At 40.5% G+C, this 22,399-nt stretch overlaps 1 protein-coding gene across 5 annotated transcripts in view; it reads left to right on the top strand.

The window, feature by feature from the left end:
- Positions 1-22,399, top strand: part of Ocrl (OCRL inositol polyphosphate-5-phosphatase) — a 66,697-nt gene that overhangs the window by 12,300 nt on the left and 31,998 nt on the right. For 4 of the 5 annotated variants that reach the window (XM_076561582.1, XM_042269379.2, XM_015988554.3 and 1 more), the window contains 10 exons: positions 801-880; positions 4,377-4,415; positions 16,151-16,261; positions 16,652-16,738; positions 17,306-17,426; positions 17,514-17,675; positions 18,537-18,638; positions 19,998-20,112; positions 21,685-21,801; positions 21,902-22,089. In XM_076561582.1, coding sequence (XP_076417697.1) covers positions 17,338-17,426; positions 17,514-17,675; positions 18,537-18,638; positions 19,998-20,112; positions 21,685-21,801; positions 21,902-22,089 — 773 coding nt within the window. In that variant the 5' untranslated portion in view covers positions 801-880; positions 4,377-4,415; positions 16,151-16,261; positions 16,652-16,738; positions 17,306-17,337. Of the gene's footprint in view, positions 1-242; positions 385-800; positions 881-4,376; positions 4,416-16,150; positions 16,262-16,651; positions 16,739-17,305; positions 17,427-17,513; positions 17,676-18,536; positions 18,639-19,997; positions 20,113-21,684; positions 21,802-21,901; positions 22,090-22,399 lie in introns of those variants that run through there. The other variant, XM_076561581.1, reaches the window with a different exon arrangement.

The raw sequence follows: 22,399 nt of genomic DNA, 5'->3' as shown, positions 1-22,399 counted from the left end.
AGCCTGAGCTATATACTGAGTTATAGGCCAGCCAGAACTACAATAGTGAAATCCTGTCTCAACAATATAAGGAGTGAGTATACATGAATTTAGAAGTCTTGCACTTCATACTTGCAGGTCAGATTCATTTGTGTTTTCATAAAAATACCAGCCTGAAGTTAGAAGCCAGAGGACATACACAAAGGGTGTGAAGACAACCCACTTATGGTTTTGGCTACCTTTTTGGTTGCTAGTGTATTTTGACAGTTCCAGGAATGACTGTTCTTATTCCTCCAGCAACCTACATTTATGTGTGAAAGAGACAGAACACTTCTTTGGTCAAATACATGAAACTGAATGTGAAAAGCTAATGAACAAGTTGTCTAATTCATTGATTCAATGCACGTAAGTGTCTGTGACATGCCAGGCTCTGGGCCAAGCACTAGAAATACCATGACAAAAAGATAGCCGTAGTCCCTGCCATCAACGAATTTCCTTAAAGCTGTAAGTTCTTCAGTCTGATGTTTATACACTGAAGGTGTGTAACTTGCAATGCATGCTCTTAAGACCGATTTTAGGAGATAGACTATTATACATTCTTTAGGCCTGTAAGCCAGTTTGGATGTTCAGATGTTGATCACCCTATTATCCTTCTAGCCCTTGAGCAACATCTACCAACCATGATGCTCAGATCAAGTGGACTAAATGCAGCAAGTCCAATAAACACAGATTATATTTGTGTAGCAAGACAACAGGTGTTTTGTTGCTGAAGATTTGGCATTTTCAGTAGCTATTCGTTAATACATTCTTCTATGTTCTAGGTTAATAATCCAGTTGCATGGGAAGGAACAGCATGTTCAAGATATCATCCCTATAAATAGCCACTTCAGATGTGTTCAAGGTACTTGCTTTAATGACTTAGCTAGTTTTATAAGACTTTGCCTCGGTCATTAATGCAGTGTATAATGTCATACATATTCAAATTTGTCACTGCATGTAAAATGAATTATATCGCTCTTCACAGAAAAAGTTAACACTTCTAACCTGCCATTGAACAGATAAGTGCTATGTTTAAAATACTGAAGAATTATATTTTAAGATACATATATAACCTGCTTCCCTGAGTAGGGTTGGAGATATGTGTAAGTAATCTTTTATGCTGACTGACATATATGTGGATTTAAATGACTACCTTGGGTTAAACCAACATTCTGTCCATTGTAAAGGATTCACACATTCGGCACTTTGTTTCCAAAGTACTGGATTTAAGTTGCCTTGGCAACATGAAGTATCAGATTGTAATGTCTCATACTCAGTTATGTTGGTTCTTAAGCCTTGACATTGGTGAATCATAACTCTGGGGAGGGAATACTTGGCTTTCTGCCCTCACATTTGAGGACTGAGCATAGAAAAATCTTATTTCATTTGCTACAATGAAACTCAAAGCCTGGGAAAGCTGTGTAGGAGGTATTGCTTCTGCAATTTCACATTGCTCTAGAAAGGAAACTGATTTGTTCTAGAGAACAAATATATTATGTCTCCCAAAAGTCCACATCCAGGGTTTCTTTCAGGGAGAAGCATTCTATATACAGTGTAGACTCTTGAGAACTTGAGTTCCACCTTGCATGGGTGCTTTCTGCACTGAACTTTATCTTTTCACAACAGTAACATGCATGCTGTAAAAGGGTTAAAAAGAGCACCAATGCACAAAGAAAACAAGTCCCCTACATTCTCATCCTTTAGAGACACCTAGCATTTATTTTTCTCTGTGCACATAACACAGAGAAATCATTTAAGCAGGACTCATCCTGTTCAACATTTTTTTTCTCATCCACTTGCTACTGTATTATGAGTGTTGTCCATGCTGTCGATGGCTATATGATGTTCCATTTTATGAATAGCTCATCATCTAAGTATTCCCTCTGGTTGACATTTGGATTACTGTTCACTGGTATAAATAGTAATGGAGTGAACATCTCTGTACATAAATCTTCCCACATATTTATTATTTGCTCAGGTTTTATCCCTGTAAAGTGTGTATGACTTTTAAGACAGTATGCTGAAAAGAAAACACTGTATTAAGAACTAAAAAATACTGAGCTGGCCATAGTGACTCATACCTACTATCCCGGAGGAAGGCTGAAGCAGCAGGGTTGTAAATTAGAGGCGAAGGAAGAGTTCCAGGCTAGACTTGACCATGTAGTGAGACCCTCCCTCCAACAACAAAAAGCAGAAGGAACAAGGAGAGGAGAGGAAAGGGGGAAGGAGGAAGAGAAAAGGGAGGGGGTAAATTGAAATACCTACAGGAGTAGTGTCTACAGTGTGGCAAAAAGCAAGTCAGCTGTTGAGTCTGCCCCATGTGGGAGACCTTCTAAACAAGGCACCTGCATGCTGTAACAGGTTACTGCACTCACCTTACTTTGTAAGTGGTAGCCTAACACTAAAGAGCCAAAGGTTTTGGTGTCCTAGCATGGTTTTGGCCTTTCCTACTACTTCTAGGGTCTTGTTTCTATTATTATTATTATTATTATTATTATTATTATTATTATTATTATTATTGGTTTTTCGAGACAGGGTTTCTCTGTGTAGTTTTGGAGCCTGTCCTGGATCTCACTCTGTAGACCAGGCTGGCCTCGAACCCACAGAGATCCACCTGGCTCTGCCTCCTGAGTACTGGGATTAAAGGCGTGCGCCACCACCGCCCTGCTCATTTCTATTATTTTTAATAAGAAGTAGATGGCCAGTTGCTATATTGCAGTGGAAAACATGTATGCCATTGTTTCCCCCATGACAAATTGAAATGTTATGCCCTTGAGTTTTCACTTCCTTTCCATTTCCTGACTTGTGTTTCTATTTGGAAAACTAATCACTCAGAGTTTTGTGGAACTAAAGGGTGCTACAGAACAATGGTGAATATAGACTGTGTCTTCATTTCCTACTTACGTCAGTCACCCTGCACAGAGAGTAGCGAGACTACATTCTGCTACTAGACAACTAGTTCCTTACTAATTGCTTCTTTGCGCCTGAATAGTAGAACCTGGTGTTGAATCTAGTATGATGAAGGAGCTAGAAAATTGTGTGGTTTCCCATCTGATCGACAGAGGTCCTGCTTGATTCCGACTCTCGGAACCAAGGGTCAGCCCTGAGGCAATAGCCTGTGCTCAAATCTAGGGAAGTCTGAGAGGAAAAGATAGGTCAAGTTCAGATACTCGGGCAAAAAAAGGAAGTCCAGGAAAACCAGCGAGAGAAAAGAGAACTCTAAACTTGCAAACAGCTTGTGCTGTCTTCTTTTTTTTCCCCATTGACACATAACTTCTCTGCATATTATAGGGAGTACAGTGTAACAATTTGAAACATGTTATGATCAAATTGAAGTAATAACGTTTCTTTCTATTGGGAACCCTCAAAGTCATCTAGTTATTCTAAGAGCTGTAACCATGTGTGATATACTGTAGTTTTCCTGCTACACCGTGGAACACTAGAACTTAGTCCTCCTGTCTAACTGTACTTTGATATCCATTATTCACTCTTGTGATCCCTTCACCCACTACTCCATCCTAGTCTTTAGTGCTTCCACTCTGTGCTTCTATGAGATCACTTTTTTAAACTTCCACGTGTAAGTGAGAACATGCAATATTTGTCCTTCTGTGACTGGTTTATTTCATAATGTCCTTCAGTTCCATCCAATGGCCCAAAGGACTGGATTTCATTCTTTTTGTCCTTAAATAGTATTCCACTGTGTGTTATGCACTAGATCTTCTTTATTCATCTGTCTGTGATCACTTCAGTAAGTGGCTCTTGTGACTAGTGCGCCAATTGAGATGGTACTGTAAGAGTCTGAAACTTCTTATTGGGTATGATAGGTTTTACCCACAGACGTTCACTGAAGCCTAAGAGAAAAGAACTTTAAGTATACTCTACTCTTAGACAGGGCAAAAGCAGAGATAATGAGATCATTGACAAATTTTCAGAGACTATGTCTGAGTTGAGAGAATCGTTCTGAGAATAATTCTGTTCTGGGGCATCTAGTCACTTCCCTGGCTTTCTGTAAGATCTAAAGAACACAGAGAGCTAAACCTTCCTTCACTTGCATGAACATGTTATCATGTTTCGTACTACTAAATCACTGTCCCTTACTATTCATTGAGGAGCTCCAGTTGGGTCCTTGATCAGAATATTTTTTTAAGTTGAATTGTACATAGTCTTTATAACCGGGGCCTATTAAAATTCCTTTTCAAAATATGCCAAACAAAAACAATCAAAGAATTCTTTAATGTGTTCTAAGACTCAGGAGAGGTGACTGAGCGATGCTCTTATTTAGTTATGAAATAGTGCTTTGGTGGTAATGAGTAGTTTTCTTCTCTGTGATTCTGTTGTGTTTTTTTTTCTCCCCCTAGAAGCAGAAGAAACTCTTTTGATTGATATTGCTTCAAACAGTGAGTATCTTTCTGAATGGAGTTGATTTTCATTCTATATATACTGACTTTATTACTCTATATTTAAGAAACTTTGGGGGGTGTATCTTGTCTTTTGCCATCTCATTCTGTAGTCGCCATTTTCTTAAGGCTACCGCACAAATTATCCTCATCTCTCAAATCCATTCCATCTGAGCCTGCGAAAACACAGGTAGCTGCTAAGAATCCTTGCAAACTGGAAATGTGATCAGCTCTTCTGCTGCTGAAGAGCTTTAAGCCACTTGAAGCGGCAAGTGTTGTCGCTACCAAGTGCATCACTGCTGTAGGACTGATTAATTATAAAGACGAGCTAGGAAAACGCTTAAAGCACGGAAGGTTTACAGGTCATTTTTTCTTTTTATTGGTGTGTGTGTGTGTGTGTGTGTGTGTACGGACCCACGTTCACATGTGTTTTATATTTGTGTGTATGCAGATGAGCATGCATGTGTGTGTACATGTACATGTGTGTGCATTTGTTTGTGTTGAGACCTTGGGTCAGCGACAATAAGTAGCATTTTTTAGATGTTGTCCACCTTTGTTTTTGAGACAGGGATTCACCAGCTTGGAGTTCACCAATTAACCTAGGCTGGCTGGCCAGGAAGTACCAGGAATCTACCTAGTTCTGCTTCACCAACACAGATTACAAGTATCCACCACCATTTTGAGCTTTTTTATGTAGGTTCTGAAGACCAAACTCAGGTCCTCAAGCTTAAATGTCAGACACTGACTAAGCTATCTACCCGGCCATATTATTTTTTTTAATATGATTACGTTCTTATCCTTCTTCTTTATCCTCCCCCTAGCCCCTCTGAAGTCCTTTCCTTTCAATTTCTTCCATGGCCCCCTACTCTCAAATTGATAGCCTCTTTTTTATTATTATTTTTACATATGTATATGCATGCATGTATGCATAAATATATAAATACAACCTGCTGAATAAGTTTCTGTTGTTTGTGTGTATATGGGTTCAGAGGTGACCACTTTTTATTGGATAACAAATTAGGGGCTCATCCCTGGGTGAGGCTAATTCTCCCCCGCTCAATAGTCATTAGTTGCCTTTTCTTTTGTGTGGTTGTTGTTGTTGTTGTTGTTAGCATACAAAGTAATAGATTTCATCGTGGCATTTTCAAACAAACATTTTCAAACCAAATTACTTTGGTTTTATTGATTTTCCTCCCCCACCAGCCTGCCTCCTTCCTCCTGACCCCTTTCTTCACCTCACTGATCCTCCTGCCTGCATGTTACATATATTCTTTTACCCTGTTTTCCTCTCCCCCCACTTTCCCTTAAGATCTCTCTCGTGATCCCCTTTCCAGTCTCATACCCTGTACCCCCCACACACATACAGATGTACCTGTAAACATATTAAAATTTAGGCTCTGCATATGAAGGAAAACATGCAGCGTTTGTCTTTCTGAGTCTGAGATACTTCGTTAACACTGTCATTGTAATTTGGTTACACCCATCTTCCTACAAATGTCACGATTCTGGTTTTCTTTGTGGCTGAATAAATGTTCATCTTTTGACTGCTATTATACTGTAGACTTTTCTCCCACCTTCTTTTTATGTTTTTGTGTAAATTGACAATATTTTCCCCTGTTCCTTATATTATGTTGAAAGGCACGGAGTCCATTAAATTACTTGTTTGAGCATTCTCTTTTCTTTGTTGAAATAATTTGTGTCCTACTTAAAGCCCTGTTCCCTCAAGGCCTCCATTCATCAAAGGGAACATGGTCTTCTTTTTGCTGTTTCTGTGCTTTCATTTTTATCAGTTTGATGCAAATCACTGACTTTCTGTGCAAGATGTTCTTTGTTTATCATCTAATTGTACTGTGCTCTGGAGAGGAGAAAATGGGGGCACTTGATTGCTACTGTGACTACCGTGTGGTTGCTATGGAAAGTGTATCTGACCACATAAATCTAAATCAAATGGCTTGCCTTATCTCTTGCTTGAGTCCTTGGATAAGTAGAACTTGCCATTTAGCTTGGGGCTACAGGTTGCACAGAATTTTGTTTGGAGACAGTCTGTGCCCTTGACGCTATTCATTTGTACTGAATGGTTTTCTAGTTTGGGTTCATTATTCCTTTCTTTAATCATAGAATATGGATATCGTAAAGGCTAGTCCTAACATGCTATGTAAACCTAGCTGCTAGCTTCTGTTGCAGGTATCCTGAAGAGAAAATAACTCAGAATCGGTGTTTCATTGTAACTAGACAAGAGAAGGCAAAAACAGCACCAGGTTGGAGATGTAGCTCAGTTGATAGAATGTTTGCCTAGCATCCAAAAAGCCCTGGTTCCATCCCCAGCACGACAAACCGGGTGTGGTGGCGCACATCTGTAACCTCAGTGCTTGAAGTGCAGGCAGGAGGATCAGGATTTCAAGTCTATCCTTAGTTACACATTGAGTTCCGAGGTAGCCTGGGCTACATGAAACCCTTCCTGTCTTCAAAACAGGGGTTTTTTTTTGTTTTTGTTTTGTTGTGGTTGTCTTTGTTGTTGTTAAGGAATATAGAGTCGGGGAGAAAGTCTCAGTGAGTAAAAGCACTTCCTGCCCAAGACTGACAACCTGAGCTCAATGCCTAGAAAATAGTACCCTTTGTTACTGGGCAAGACTGATTTTAGTGTAAATATATATTGTCTAGATACTACTAGTAAACAGCTTGAAAATAGCCCTTCTGGTTATAAAGTTCATACATCTGGACTGTGTATAATGTGTGACCATCCAAAGGTTTTGAAGAATCAAATGAAAATGATTAGGTAGAATGGGAGAGATGGCTCGGCAAGTAGTGCACTTGCAGAGGACCCAGGTTCAGTTCCCAGCACCCACTTCAGGCGGCTCACAACTGCCTGCAACTCCCACTCCAAGGGATCCCGTGCCCTCTTCTAGACTCCTCAGACACCTGCACTCTGTGTGCACAAATGTACACACATAATTAAATATAAAACCTTTGAAAATTATCCTATCATCTTGAAGTTATACTCTCGCTAACATTTATATGTGTTTCCTACTGTTTAGATTTTATCTCCATATAATTGGAATCCTTCTACATAGTTTTTGTGGGAGGGTTCTCAGGCTGAGCTTTGACCCCAGAGGAGCTGAGCTTTGCACCTACTGCTTTATTGACAGTTTTTATTATGGAGTTTCACTTACCACTTTACCACGACATTTCCGCTATGTCATTTCACATCATTTTAAACAGAATGTTGCCGTTGCTGTTGTTGTTCTTCTGCTTCTTCGTTTGAGACAGAATTCTGTATAAGCTAGGTAAGCGTCAAACTCTAATCAAAGATGACACTGACCCTCTACCCAGTGCTGGGATTAATGTCTTCCTCCACCATGCCTGGTTGTTGAAACATTATTTTAATAACCAATAGTTCACCATAACTATTTTGTCATAGTTTTATTAAATTAGTTTCTTTATAAAATTAAATCATTTTGAGGGGACATAATGCATCTCTATGTTTGGGTCCTCTTTTATAGCTCTCTGTAAAACCATGTAGTTTCTTTATGTACATCAGATTTTTAGGTTAAGAATGTCATGGTGATTTGATTTGCTGATATTGTGGGGGGTTTTCTGTTACCTTCTGATTGCTTACTACTAACATATAGAGCAACTAATAAGTCATGGATATTTTATCCAGCCACTTCATTTATTTTTAATATTTTTTGCTGTTTTTTTCCATTTTGGTAGCTAGATAGCCTTAATTATCTTCAAATAACTACTCTGCCTTATTTCTAATTGCTGAAGCCATTGCTGTCTTTCATGTCTTACTGGACCAATGAGAATTTGGGGACCAATGTTAAGTAATGGTGTTAATCCTTGGGTGGCTCTGGGGTTCAGTGAGGATGCCTCAAGTGGCATTTCCCAGTTAAAGACATTCTTGCTCAATGACTTGCTGGTTCTTTTTTCAAAAATTAAGAAACTGCATTTAAACCAGACATGGCATGTTCCAGTAGTTAGAATACTTGGAGGCTTAAGCAAGATGGTGATGAATTCAAGGTTAGGGCTATATGGCAAGTTCAAGACCAGCCTGAGCCACCTAGCAAAACGCTTGTCCCCTACCAAAAAACGAAACTAACAGCAAAAAAGGCATTTAGTTTTTGCTGTTCTTTAACATTGTGAATATATGCTGAATTTTATTAAATTTTCTCCCCGTTCATGGAGATGAATACATTTTTCCTTTTTCTTTCCTTTATATCTTTATGACCTTTAGATGAACTCTACTATACTAATTTTTAAATATTACCCTACCTAGTCTGTTCATTATTCCACAAATATTTGTTGAGTGCCTTCTATTTGTCAAACCTGGTTGTAAATCCCACAAAATCATCCAAGCACAACAGAGATAATAGTCCTGCTGTTGCTTTGGTTTTTCCTTCTGTGATTTTTGTTGCTAGAACTACAGAGATGCCTATAATTCACAAATTTATTCAATAAACATCTGAGTACATTTTGGGTGTATGCACTGTGCTACGCTCTAAAAACACAAGAAAAAGCAAGAAGGGTTACTAAATTGGGCAGTGTATTCGGGCAAGGCATTTACAAAGAAGAGACATTTTGATTGGGAACAGTGGGACTAAGCGACAGGTAACAACTGGAGGGGGAAAGAATATTCCAAGAGACTCCAAATTTAGAAGTACCCTGACACTTTCTGGGAAATAAAAGCTAGGGTGCCTGGAATAGGGCTTGAATACCAAGGTAAGAGGGGCTATGGCCCCATCCAGTAGAATCTTGTAAGCCACAGTGTTGAAACTGCATTTTTAGATTTTTAAAATGAGAAGTTAAGGATTTTATGCTGATATAGCATCATTTGCCTGGAAGCAGAAAGACCTCTTTGGAGGCTGCTTTGGTTGCATATGCTGGAGAGTATGGTGGTGATAGAAATGGAGAGAAATGAGCCGATTCGATAGATGAATTTGGAGGTGAGATCAAGAAGAATTGACTTGGGTGTGGGGAGTGGGAGGAAGAGAAGTGTGAAGGGTGAATACAGGCTTTCTAACCTGAACCTAGAAGATGATGCCCATTCACATAATGACATTGGAGATAGAATGAGTTTTCCTTTGAGAGGACCGTCAAGAATTCACTTTTTAAGCAGGGCGTTAATGGCGCACGCCTTTCATCCCAGCACTCGGGAGACAGAGCCAGGCAGATCTCTGTGAGTTCGAGGCCAGCCTGGACTACCAAGTGAGTTCCAGGAAAGGCACAAAGCTACACAGAGAAACCCTGTCTCGAAAAAACAAACAAAAAAAAAAAAGAATTCATCTTTTAAAATAGATTTTGTTTGAGAATTTTTTAATTTTATTTTATTTTACAATACAATTCAGTTCTACATATCAGCCATAGATTCCCTTGTTCTCCCCCCTCCTGCCCCCTTCCCCCAAGGACTGTGATCAACCTGATAGACTCAGTCCAGGCAGGTCCAGTTCCCTCCTCCCAGACCGAGCCAAGCATCCCTGCATAAGCCCCAGGTTTCAAACAGCCAACTCATGCAATGAGCACAGGACCTGGTCCCAGTGCCTGGATGCCTCCCAAACAGATCAAGCCAATCAACTGTCTCACCCATTCAGAGGGCCTGATCCAGTTGGGGGCCCCTCAGCCATTGGTTCATAGTTCATGTGTTTCCATTCGTTTGGCTATTTGTCCCTGTGTTTTATCCAACCTTGGTCTCAACAATTCTCGCTCATATAAACCCTCTTCTTTCTCGCTAATTAGACTCCCAGAGCTCCACCCGGGGCCTAGGCATGGATCTCTGCATCCAGTTCCCTCAGTCATTGGACGGGGTTTCTGGCACGACAATTAGGGTGTTTGGCCATCCCATCTCCAATACATTTTGATTGTTTTTACCTACTCCTGGGCATGGAGTCATCCACTACAGGGTGGTTAACCTACCAGGAGCCACATTCTTTTTTTTTTTTTTTTTTTTCTTTTTTTTTTTTTTTTTTTTTTTTTGGTTTTTCGAGACAGGGTTTCTCTGTGTAGCTTTGTGCCTTTTCCTGGAACTCACTTGGTAGTCCAGGCTGGCCTCGAACTCACAGAGATCCGCCTGGCTCTGCCTCCCGAGTGCTGGGATGAAAGGCGTGCGCCACCACCGCCCGGCTCAGGAGCCACACTCTTAAAGAAAACTGACTCTCCCTTCCCTTGAAGCCATCAGCTGTCCATAGCTCTTCAGTTAGGAGTAAGGGCTCATGAACTCCTTTACACTTGATGCTAGAATGTTGATTGGCTGATTTGGGCAGGTGCTGTGCACATAATCACAGCTGCTGTGAGCTCGAGGGCAGTGTGGTCCTGTCATGTCAGGAAGACAGTTTTGTTTCCATCTTCCTCAGCCTCTGGCTCTTACTGTCCTTCTATCCTCTCCTTCAGATGGTTCCTGAGCCTTGGGAAAGGCATGTGATATAGAAGTCCCATTTGTGGCCAAGCATGCCACTGACACTTACCCTTTGCATTTTGACAAGTTGTGAGTTTCTTCCTTAACCACTATCCACTGCACAAACTTTTGGACAAAGGCTGAGTGCGAGCTTTAAGGGAGGTTGATACTGTGTCTATTTAGTGGAGTAATCGCAGTAGGTTTACCCCTAGGGCTTTTGAGTGCCCCCACCAAGAGTTTGTGGCTAGACTTACAGTAACAGTGAATGCAGTGTTTGCCATGTTTGACTGAGATTTCTCTGAGACACTTGTGTGTGGATGACAAATTGGCAGCCAAACCGATGTCACTCAGAAGTGAAGTCTAAACCACTAGCACGTGAATGATATATAAACCATGAGCAATGATGTGATTGTGTCAAGAGCTGTCCTGAATTAGAAGTAAATTAGAAGTAAAATGTAAAGTTCCCTGCTCCATTTCAGTACAAACTTCCCAAGCACTCACTAGCTGTATGTGTCATTACTGGGTAGCCCAGCTCTAGAGCATGCACATCATCACAGAAAATTTGGGACAGTGCTCTATAGAATGAGAAAATAATTTGAGTTAATTCAAAGAATTCTGTTTCTTCAAAGTTACATATAGGAGGAGCCACTTCAAAAAAGTAGTAATAACTAATGTCCATAGTAGACAAACTGGATGAGAATTTTTCTAAATTTGGAATGGAGAACATCTACCCAAAGAATCTTAGTAAGTACAATTCCTGAGAGGACTGGGGGATATGTGAGGAGTGATTGGGATCTTAGTGGAAGGGGTCTTCTTTGGATCAGATAGGAGAAGAGATGAGTACAAACAGGTAAGTTCTCATTCTTTGAGGTCTAGGTTAAGCAACCTGCTGAGGTGGGAGGACATGAGAAAAAGTTGGTCCACAATCTGAAAATACATGGGAAGATGTGAAATAGTTATTCCAGATAATATTAGGAAACTAGTTAACTATGGGAAACAATTGCTTTCTAGGCTAGAGGGCCCCTTTGAGGTTGGTGATCAAAATTTTATTATGATAACAAATCTGAATGTATATGTGTCTCAGTTCAGGTTTATATTGCTTTGATGGACCACCATAACCAAAAAGAAAGTTTGTCAAGGAAAAGGTTTACTTGGCTTGTTTTCATATTACTGTTCATCATCAAAGGAAGTCAGGACAGGGACTCAAATAGGGCAGAAACCTGGAGGCAGGCACTGATGTAGTGGCCATTGAGGGGTGCTGCTAACTGGCTTGCTCATCATGGCTTGCTCCCCCTTCAATCACTAGTTAAGAAAATGCTCTACTGGCTGGCCCACAGCCAGATCTTATGGAGGCATTCTCTCAGTCGAGGTTTCCTCCTCTCAGATGATTATAATTTGTGTCAAGTTGACATAACTCTAGCCAGCACAATATGTATGTGTGTGCTGATCTCCTCTGGTTGCTCTGGTAGAAGTACAGAGAAGGCAATTAGTTGGACTTTTGTGGGTTGGAATTTAGCCAAGTAGGTGCTGTGGGAGACCAGAGGTAAGGCAATTGTGGATTTTTGCGACAGACTATGATGATGACATCTGTTTGAGAAAAGGGGAAGCGAAAGCAAGAAGGGTCCCATGGATAGAAAGGGATTGATTAATGGGCCGAGGTTCTGTGAGGTCCAAAACGATTACAGTAAAAAGATAATAAGCAAGTAAATTGGGAGGAATAATAGGTCACAGAAAGATGTTTGGTTTGATGTGTGTTAGGTGATGGTGTTTCCATGATGAAAAAACTAGGATATTATTATTGAAGGAGTCACTGTAGGGAGGGAGGAAATGGTGGCTGAGGTGGAATGGGAAGGTCATTGGGTGAAGAAATTGAAGGTGTTAACTGGATTTTCTGCACCAATTTTGAAACAAGACTGAATAATGACAGGAATTTGAGTGGAGGTCTTATGTATCAGGCGTTGGATCCTGAATTCTGAGGTTTGTAGAGAGTGGTGCTCTCATAGAGGAAGAAAGAGAATGCGGTATAGCCCAATGGATAAGCCTCAGGAAGGAGGAGTTTTCTGAAAGAGATGGAGAGGGAGTAGTCTACAGGTGGTATTGAATTGGATATGTTTAAGCCAGGCATGATAGTACCTATCAGCTACATGAAAAACTGAAGGAGAAGGATCACTTGAGACCAGGAATCCAAGGCCAGGCAGTGGAAGAGTAACCCACTTGGAAACCAGTCAGTTTACATTTGCCTCTGATTTTTTTGTTTTTGTTTTTGTTTTTGTTTTTCGAGACAGGGTTTCTCTGTGTAGCTTTGCACCTTTCCTGGGACTCACTTGGTAGTACAGGCTGGCCTCGAACTCACAGAGATCTGCCTGGCTCTGCCTCCCGAGTGCTGGGATTAAAGGCGTGCACCACCACTGCCCGGCTTTTGCCTCTGATTTTTAATGTGGTTGTATGTTGGAATCCCTAGCAAATATTTTACTTAAAACTCCCAGTGTAGTCAAATGTAGTAGCAGGTGCCTATAATTCCAGCACTTGGGAGCCTGAGGCAGGGTTGCGGGTTTGAAACCAGCCTGAGCTACACAGTGAGATAATTCTGGGCTCCCTCCCTAGATATTCTCTTTTTATTGTCCTGGGGTGGAGCCCACATGTCCGTATGCTCTAAAAACCACCTCTACAGCTGGGGAGATGACTCGGTTGGTAAACCGCTTTCTCTGCAAGCATGAAGACACGAGTTTGATCCCCAGAAACCATGTTTTTAAAAAATTTTAAAAACAGGTGTGATGGCAAACCTGTGGAGGCAGAGACAGGTAGATCCCTGAGGCTCCCTGGTCAACTAGCCTATACTACCCTACGAGTCCAAGGTCAATGAAAGACCCTGTGTATTTTTCAAAAAACAAAGTGAATGGCTCCTGAGGCATAGTACCAGAGTTTAACCTCTGTCCTCCACCTGTATGTGCACACATGTGTAAGTACACATCTGTATGTGCACACATGTGTAGGTACACACCTATATGTGCACACACGTGTAGTTGCACACATGTGTAGGTACACACCTATATATGCACACATGTGTAGTTGCACACGTGTAGGTACACACCTGTATGTGCACACATGTATAGGTGCACACACCTGCACACTAATAAATAAAGCTCTGGTAATGTAATGTAGCCATGGTTGAGAACTACCAAGAGATACAAAGACTGTTCAGATGAAGTGGAAGATATAGGAATGTTTGTTGCCCACAGAAGGCTGAGAGTTGGGGCAGGGTGGAAGAAAAGAGAACAGAAGGATGGGTCTTGAAATAATTGGTTAGATTTTCTAAGCAATATGGTAAGAGAACATCCAATGATAATTTGCAAACAGTTTCTGGAATCTTTTGGCTATCAAATAGATCTATTTTATATTTGCTAAATTCTATCTTTCAAGAGTTGTAGGAAAGAGATAAAGTGTTCTTGTACTAAATTTGTGTCAGATAGAGATGGCTTTGTTTACCTATTCTGATTGTAACTGACATGAGACAGGGAGGACTCGGGTCCTGAAGCTTTGCCCAGGAGCTTTAAGGCTGCTCCTAATTGACATATGTCTCCCTGCCTTTGTTCTGCTCCGTACAGTGGACCCCCCCCCATTGAGTATCTTATCTGTGGCCCTCTTAGTTGTCTTTCATTTTCTCCATTTTCATCCTTTTTATTCTTCTCACCAGTAATTTTATTTTCAAAAAAAAATCACTGTGTTCTATGAAGATGGAAAAAAAAGAGATTTTTTTAAAAAGACAAAAACAGAACCAAAGGTGAGACGTGGGATATGAATTCCATTTTCCTCTTTCTTTATTATTGATAAGTGTAGAAAAATCCTGTTCCACAGCCATTTGTTAAATGCCTTCTAGCTTTGAAGTCTGCCATCATTGCCACCAAGAGAATGACCAGCTAGCTCAGGACTTTCTCCATCCTTATATCTGAAAAGTCTTGAGGCACACATGGGAAGCCCTTAAGTTTCAGACAACTCTGAAACTGTTGGTTACCCTCGACTGTGGAGAGCATTGGGTGATGTGTATATATGTCCTGCCTCCTGCCTATGGAGTATATAAGGAACACGAGAAAGCAGTGTATGTAATCAACCAATTAGAATAAAAATATAAACAAGTACATAGGCTCCCTGGATCACAAAATCTGAATAGTTGAGTCAGACGGTAATCTTAGGGCATCCAAAAACAGGAGAGAGTATGTTGTGCCCTTAAAAAGTCTAAGCTTGGGGCTGGAGAGATGGCTCAACTGCTCATCCTGATGACCTGGGTTCAATTTCTAGAACCTTCATGGTAGCTCACAACTGTCTGTAACTCCAGTTCTAGAGAGAACCAATGCCTCTTCTGGCCTCCAAGGGCACTAGACACACATGTAGTGCACAGACATATATGTAAGCAAAAACACTCATAAAATAAAAATAATATTTTTAATAATTAAAGCTAAGCCATTTGTAAATTTGCTTTTTTAAAGTATTACTATTTTTAATGCGTATAAGTGTTTTGCATGCATGTATGTATGTGCACCATGCGCATGCCTGGTGCCTGTAGAGGCCAGAAAGGAGCATTGGATCCCCTAGAACTGGATTTCCAGAAGGTTGTGATTTAACATGTAGGTGTTGGGAATTGAACCAAATCATCTGCAAGAGAATCAAGTGCCCTCAGCTGCTAAGCCATCTCTCCAGCCCCAGTAAATTTGCTTCTAATCCTACTCTTTCTCAATTGACTATTCTTGAACCAACTCACTCTTGGAATAGATCATTATGTTACATTTTCAAGATTCTTCAAGATACTCATTTTTACTTGTGGGATTTTTCACTTGTGTTAATGAGACATCGGTACATCTTTTCAGAACACTTCAAACCAGTCTTGCTACTTTTAATTTACTCTGAACCTAACCATGTTATTTCCCATATTACCTTCATGCTTTAGAATACTATATGATCTGGACTTGAAATGGTAGTAATTTCCAATGTGGAAATAGGAAGAGGGTGATTGATGAATTTATCTTTTGATAGAACTTAGAAATCCCTGCACTGACATCTGAGAGATCGGGACATAGGAAGCTATGATTTAGTGTGCCTATTGCTAGATCAGTCTGCTCACTGATACAGTTCATCAGCACTGTGAGTACTGTCTTCCTGTAGGGTTTCTTCTCTGCTTCATCCCATCTACCACAGCAGTACCAGAGTCCTTGCTCTTAGACATGTGCTCCTTATTAAGTGTCTAGAATATTTGTAATCTGGACCTCCTACTGAGCAAAAAAAATGAGAATGTTATCTCAATAAAGCAGTATATCCCATAGCTAGGTATCTGTGGATTTAATTCTTTTTAAAGGTGGCTGCAAAATTCGGGTGCAGGGAGACTGGACCAGAGAGCGCCACTTTGAAATTCCTGATGAAGAACACTGCTTAAAGTTCCTCTCAGAAGTTCTTGCGGCTCAGGAAGGTAACTCAAGACTCGGCAATTTTCTTTCCACTATTTCAATGGGAGTAAAATACTGACATGCTGTTTCAGAGGAATGTAGCCATGAACAAAGCCCCTTGAGCCCTGATAACTGATTTTTTTCCCTTCAGGAATGAAGCCAGGATAGATTAAGGAACGAGTCTATCCAGCTCTAAAAAGCAAGTCAGTGGCATGGCATGCAGTTTCCTGCAGCCTGTAATCCCCTCCTTCTGCCCCCAGATGACTCAGAGCTGTCGGTATTTCCTTAGTCTCTTCCATTCCTTTCCAGAATTGTGCTGACCATGCACTCAAGGACTTTGAATAAACAAATAGCTTTGGGTTGTAGTTTAGTGATGGTCTTCCCAGTGTCTGACCTAGATCTTGTCTTTCCAGCTCAGTCACAGCTTCTTGTTCCAGAACAAAAAGACTCATCTAGCTGGTACCAGAAATTAGACACTAAGGATAAACCTGCTTATTCAGGTATTTATTGGAAAGACTCTTTTATCTCTGGTTGCTATGATCATTTTAGAGTCAGTAGATTGTATTAGTTCAGATTAATTGATTGTGTGGAGTGGCTTTATTGACCCCATGGTCATGGACTAATGCTTCCCTCTGTGGTATAGTAGCTCTTTACAAGCCAACTGAGGGGGGGGGGGGTTAAAAAGTACAAACCCCACAGCCAGACAGCCTAGATTCGAATGGCAAGTCAGTAAAATACTGACATGAAACTTACTAATTACGTCATCATCTTTGAGTGACTCAACAACTCTGAACTTCTGTTTCCTTCTCTACCATGTGGGAAGATTTTTAATGGCACATACCTTATGAGTTATTGAAATGTAAGGACAAATGATATATAATCCCTTCTGTAAATGTCGGCTTGTATTATTCAGGGTCCAGATTGGTGTGTCAGTGCGTACCCCTGGGGTACCCTTCTGTTTAGCAGCATTACTGATGCAGTCATAAGCAAATAAAAGCCTTGCCTCTCCTGGCTATGTTGGAGGGTCTCTGCATCTTCACTTTGACTTTGGATCTTGTGTCCTTCAGGGCTGCTTGGATTTGAGGATAATTTTTCATCGATGAATTTAGATAAAAAAATGAACACACAAAACCACCCCACAGCGATCCATCGGGAACCGCCCCCTCCACCTCCTTCGGTGAATAGAATGTAAGTCCTATGTTGTGACATGCTTGCCCCCATAAGAGGCTTACATTTTCGCCAATTTGCCTCTTGAATCCCTGCTTGATTTGCTAGGCCTCCACGTGAAAAGGAAGCTTCAAACAAGGAGCAGCCCAAGGTGACCAACACCATGCGGAAGCTATTTGTACCAAATACCCAGTCTGGGCAGCGAGAGGGTCTCATCAAACATCTCCTTGCAAAGCGAGAAAAAGAATACGTCAACCTCCAATCCTTCAGGTTTGTCTGTCTTCTATTCACTGGGTCTAAAAATTTAGGTATAACAGTATAAATTTTATTTATAAAAATATTAGCTTCATTAAAGTTTCACCTAGTCCCCTTGATTGGAAGGTCTATCCTGAGTCCTTTCCTATTAGTTTTCATTTCACCTTGGCTCAATAACATCCCCTTTTCTGGCCCCTGGTATATGTGGTATAAAGGGGAGGTGTAGCATGTATCCCCAGTGTGTTACTCATGGGCAGAATATGCCTTTCTAATCCAAGACTCCAATCCCATCTGCTATCCTAGCATGCATCATTTCCTCGAATTCAATCACAACTGCAGTTCCTCATATTCTACATAATGCTTACATGTGAACAATTAAGACAGTCATATGAGTCATCCCTTCTGCCTTCCCGCTTAGTGTACTATCTGCTCATCGAAATTTCCCAAACAGTTGTCCTCATGAGCTTCCAGAAGTAAGTTGGTTTTTTCAGTTTAGCTATAGCTCTTTACAGAACAGTTGTCCATATTAGACTGTGTCCAGCACAAAGATACCTCTTTCCCATCCTAACCTAAAGCTCTCCCTTAATGAATTTGGATGGACTTCAATTGAGTGGAAATTTGGCAAAACAGTTAAGTGTGTTTGTTTAAAATACAGACCTAGTTCCTTTTAGTTGATTCACTTGATATAAAATGTAGAGAAAATAAACCCATGCCTTTGTATACTACGAGCAAAATTTTTTTCTTATGTATCTGGGAAAACACTTTGAAGAGTTATGTTAATCAAGATACCCTTTCATAGAAGTCTTAAAAGCAGTATTATGTTTGTTCATACGTTATCTTTGTTTTCAAATTAATTTTTTTGTTGTACTATATTAGATTTTTTGTTGGAACTTGGAATGTGAATGGCCAGTCTCCAGATAGCAGCTTAGAACCTTGGCTGAACTGTGATCCAAATCCTCCTGATATTTACTGCATTGGGTAAAGACCACTCGTGCACCTTCCTTTTCCTATATTTGGTGTTAATGGACCATGACTTTGGCCTCTCTCTCACCTTTCTTTGTGTATGTGTTTGTGTATGTAAATGTGTTAACGTGTACATGTGAGCAGCAGGTCATTAGGTGATTCCACAATCACTCTCCATCTTACTTTCCTTCCATTTTGTTCCTCTTTAACCATTTCATTCATATATATAATGAATCTTAGTTGTTTCTAGTCCCTGTTACCTTCTCTCTCTCCTGCTGAAACCTTTCTTCCCAACAAGGCTCCCTCCTACATTCATGTCTTCTTTATATACGTGACCCACTGCATTTAGTTGGAGTTTCTCATGTGAGCATGGATCGGAGGTTATGTACTGGAGCATGAGCAACTTATCAGTGGCTATTCCACCCAAGAAAGTTTCCTTTCCACTAGCAACCGTTACCTGCCCACGGCCCCTCCCCTATCCATGATGAAATGTTGATGGGCCCAATCTTGTACAAGTCTTATGCAGATAACCACAGCTGTAGTGAGTTCAAGAGGAGCAATGACTATGTCATTCAGAAGATGTCCTTTTGCTGTACATGTCCCCATCTTCTGGCTCTTACATTCTTCCCAGACCCTCTTTCACATGTTCCCTGAGCCTTGGAATGTGGGACGTAGCTGTCCCAGAGTAGCAGAGCACTCCACCATCACTGGTTCTCAGCACTTTGGCCAGTTACGAGTTCTACATCAACTGCCACCCACTTCTATGATAAAGCCTTGTATACCTTTTTTTTTTTTTTTTTTGAGACAGGGTCTCTCCGCTGAACCAGGGGTTTGCCTAGAGATCCTGCTCTCTTTCTCCCCAGTGCAGGGATTGCAGACATATGCCTACACACCCAGCTTTTTTTACATGGATGCTGAGGATTGACCTCATGTCCTCACACCTGTACAGCAAGCACTTTACTGACTGAGCCATTTCCCCAGCCTTGATCTTCCTGTTTTTTCTAAAACTTGTTTGGTAAAAACGTGATGTGGACTGTATGTGAGGGCTAATTTGTGGGTCAAAAGAAAATATGAAACCCATAGGAAACTGCTCATTGTAGAAACAAATGAGATCAGTTTTCACAGTGATTATTCAAAGGTTATAAAAGAGAAGTTTCACTACTGTCCCTATGAGATTTTTTATTGTTATTATTTAGTTTTTGTATAGCCCATGACTATAATGGTGGAGATTCTTTAAAAAAAACTATGTGTCTTTTATAAAATTTATCTTGCATTCTTTTTTCCCCTTTACTCTAATGTCTTAGCAAATGGGAAAGGAGGTAGCCAAAAAAATTGTGGGCTGTGTATAGTTCCTGCATCCATTTTTTCCCTCAGATTCCAAGAGCTGGATTTGAGCACAGAAGCCTTTTTCTACTTTGAGTCTGTAAAAGAGCAAGAATGGTCCATGGCTGTGGAAAGGGGTCTGCCTTCAAAGGCCAAGTATAAAAAAGTAAGCTGCACTGGATTCTCCTTTTCAGTTATTCCATTACCTGAACCTCTTCCAAAAGGTTTGTTAAAGAATTGAATTCTTGCCCATGTGAAATACTGTGCAAAGGGGACCTGATCTACCATAGTTACTTCTGAGGGCAAAAAAAAGCATAAGTTTTCGGTTAACACTTTTTTATCACTTAAGTAGCTTTTAAAAGAAAACAATGTATTGGTTTTGCATTAATAGTTAAGTCAAAATAATTACATATAAACTAACTGATCTGTCTGTGTAATAAAAGTTTAAGATTGTCTTCCAACATGGCCAGAACTAAATGCCTACAAGAAAAGCAGAATGAAGCTTATGGAGTACATAAAGTATGCCTTAGATTCAAAACAAGAATAGCAGTATTGTGGGATTTAAACAAATTTTATACTTTTTTGTAGGTCAAGAATAAAGTTGAGGGTCTGGAGAGATGGCTCAGCAGTTAAGAGCACTGGCTGCTCTTCCAGAGGATCTGGGTTCAATTCCCAGCATCCACATGGCAGCTTACAACTGTCTGTAACTCTCAGATCTGATACCCTCACACAGACATACATGCAGGCAAAGCACCAATGCACATAAAATAAAAATAAATAAATATTTTTTTTTAAAAAAAAAAAAAAAAGGTGTGTGCCGGGGTTGGGGATTTAGCTCAGTGGTACAGCACTTGCCCAGCAAGCACTAGGCCCTGGGTTTGGTCCTCAGCTCTGGAAAAAAAAAAGACAAAAGGTGAGTACCACAACACCCAGTTACTTATAAAAATAATAATAAGAATAATAAAGTTGACTTGAGCAAGGTGGTCCAATTTGTTGGTCTTTAGAAGATATCTGATAGAGGCATTTAGCTACTAGGAGAGTCGTTTTCATTTGAAGATGACTGTCCTAATCTCAGGAGTAATCTAATGTTCTTCTATGCTTTTGAACAGTTTATGCATGTGGCATCAATCGTGATGATGTTACAGCTCTCTGGCTCAAGTTGAGACTAAAAATACTCAAAATTCAAAGGGTCACTGTTTGTAGATTTAAATATCTGAGACAACTAGAACCCAGAGTCTAGGAAGGAGAAGGGAGAACAAGCTGGGGCAATAGCTTGTTCTTTACTGTTTGAACTTTTCAGGTGCTCTCAGTAGGCTACAGGGTGACTTAAAAAGAGAGCTGAAACTGGGAATATGACTTAGTGGTCGAGTGCCTGCACAACATGCTCAAGGTCCTTCATTTGATCCTCAGCACTGACAAATAGAACCAGAGAGAGAGAGAGAGAGAGAGAGAGAGAGAGAGAGAGAGAGAGAGAGAGAGAGAGAGAGAGAGAGAGAGAGAGAGAGACTGACTGAGAGACTTATACATTGTCCTCCAGGATTCCGACTTTCATTATTCAAATCCAGACTAGAGCTTCCACAGAGAACCTTGGTTTCCAATTTATAGGGTCCGATAGGAAATTAGAGGATACAGATCCAGATATGGACATTAGTAATCACTTTGTGGGTCATTCTAGGAAGGTAGCTATGTAGCAGAGTGACGCTCACATTAGCTGTTTGTAACTCCCTGGAACTCATAGGTTCAACTAGTCCGCCTTGTGGGGATGATGCTTCTTATATTTGCCAGAAGAGATCAGTGTCGGTATATCCGTGATATTGCTACAGAAACAGTGGGAACGGGAATCATGGGGAAAATGGTGAGTTACTTTGGCAACTCATTTTTGATTATTGTTTATATCTATGTGAAATTTGATGATACTTTGTGTTGCATACCTTTATAATTACTTTTGCTAACAGGGAAACAAAGGTGGAGTAGCTGTACGATTTGTATTTCATAACACCACCTTCTGCATTGTCAATTCCCACCTGGCCGCCCATGTGGAAGAATTTGAAAGAAGGAATCAGGATTACAAAGACATCTGTGCAAGAATGAGTTTTGTGGTTCCCAATCAGGCTGTGCCACAACTGAACATCATGAAGCATGAGTAAGTGGCCTCTCCGTGGCCTTTGAGATGTAACAGTGATTAAATAGGGGGAGACGCTATGGAGCTGTACAGAAGGAGGGGTTGCCATTTGGGGATTGGGGCCACAAAGAAGAGAATGTTATTTTGAAATAGCAGATTCGCTGAGGCAGAGAAATTAGGTTTGGTATTAGGTGAAAAAAAGGTTGGTAACTTCTAAAATAATGCTGAAGAAGCTGCACATTAGTATCATTTTTTAAAAAATGAAATAGAAATGTTCACTAGAACTAGAAGTGTGATGATAAGAAAAGATAAAATGAATAAGCATGGCTTA

Source organism: Peromyscus maniculatus, chromosome X, assembly GCF_049852395.1.
Source record: "Peromyscus maniculatus bairdii isolate BWxNUB_F1_BW_parent chromosome X, HU_Pman_BW_mat_3.1, whole genome shotgun sequence".
Lineage (NCBI taxonomy): Eukaryota > Metazoa > Chordata > Mammalia > Rodentia > Cricetidae > Peromyscus > Peromyscus maniculatus.
This window is presented reverse-complemented; position numbering and strand designations above follow the sequence as displayed.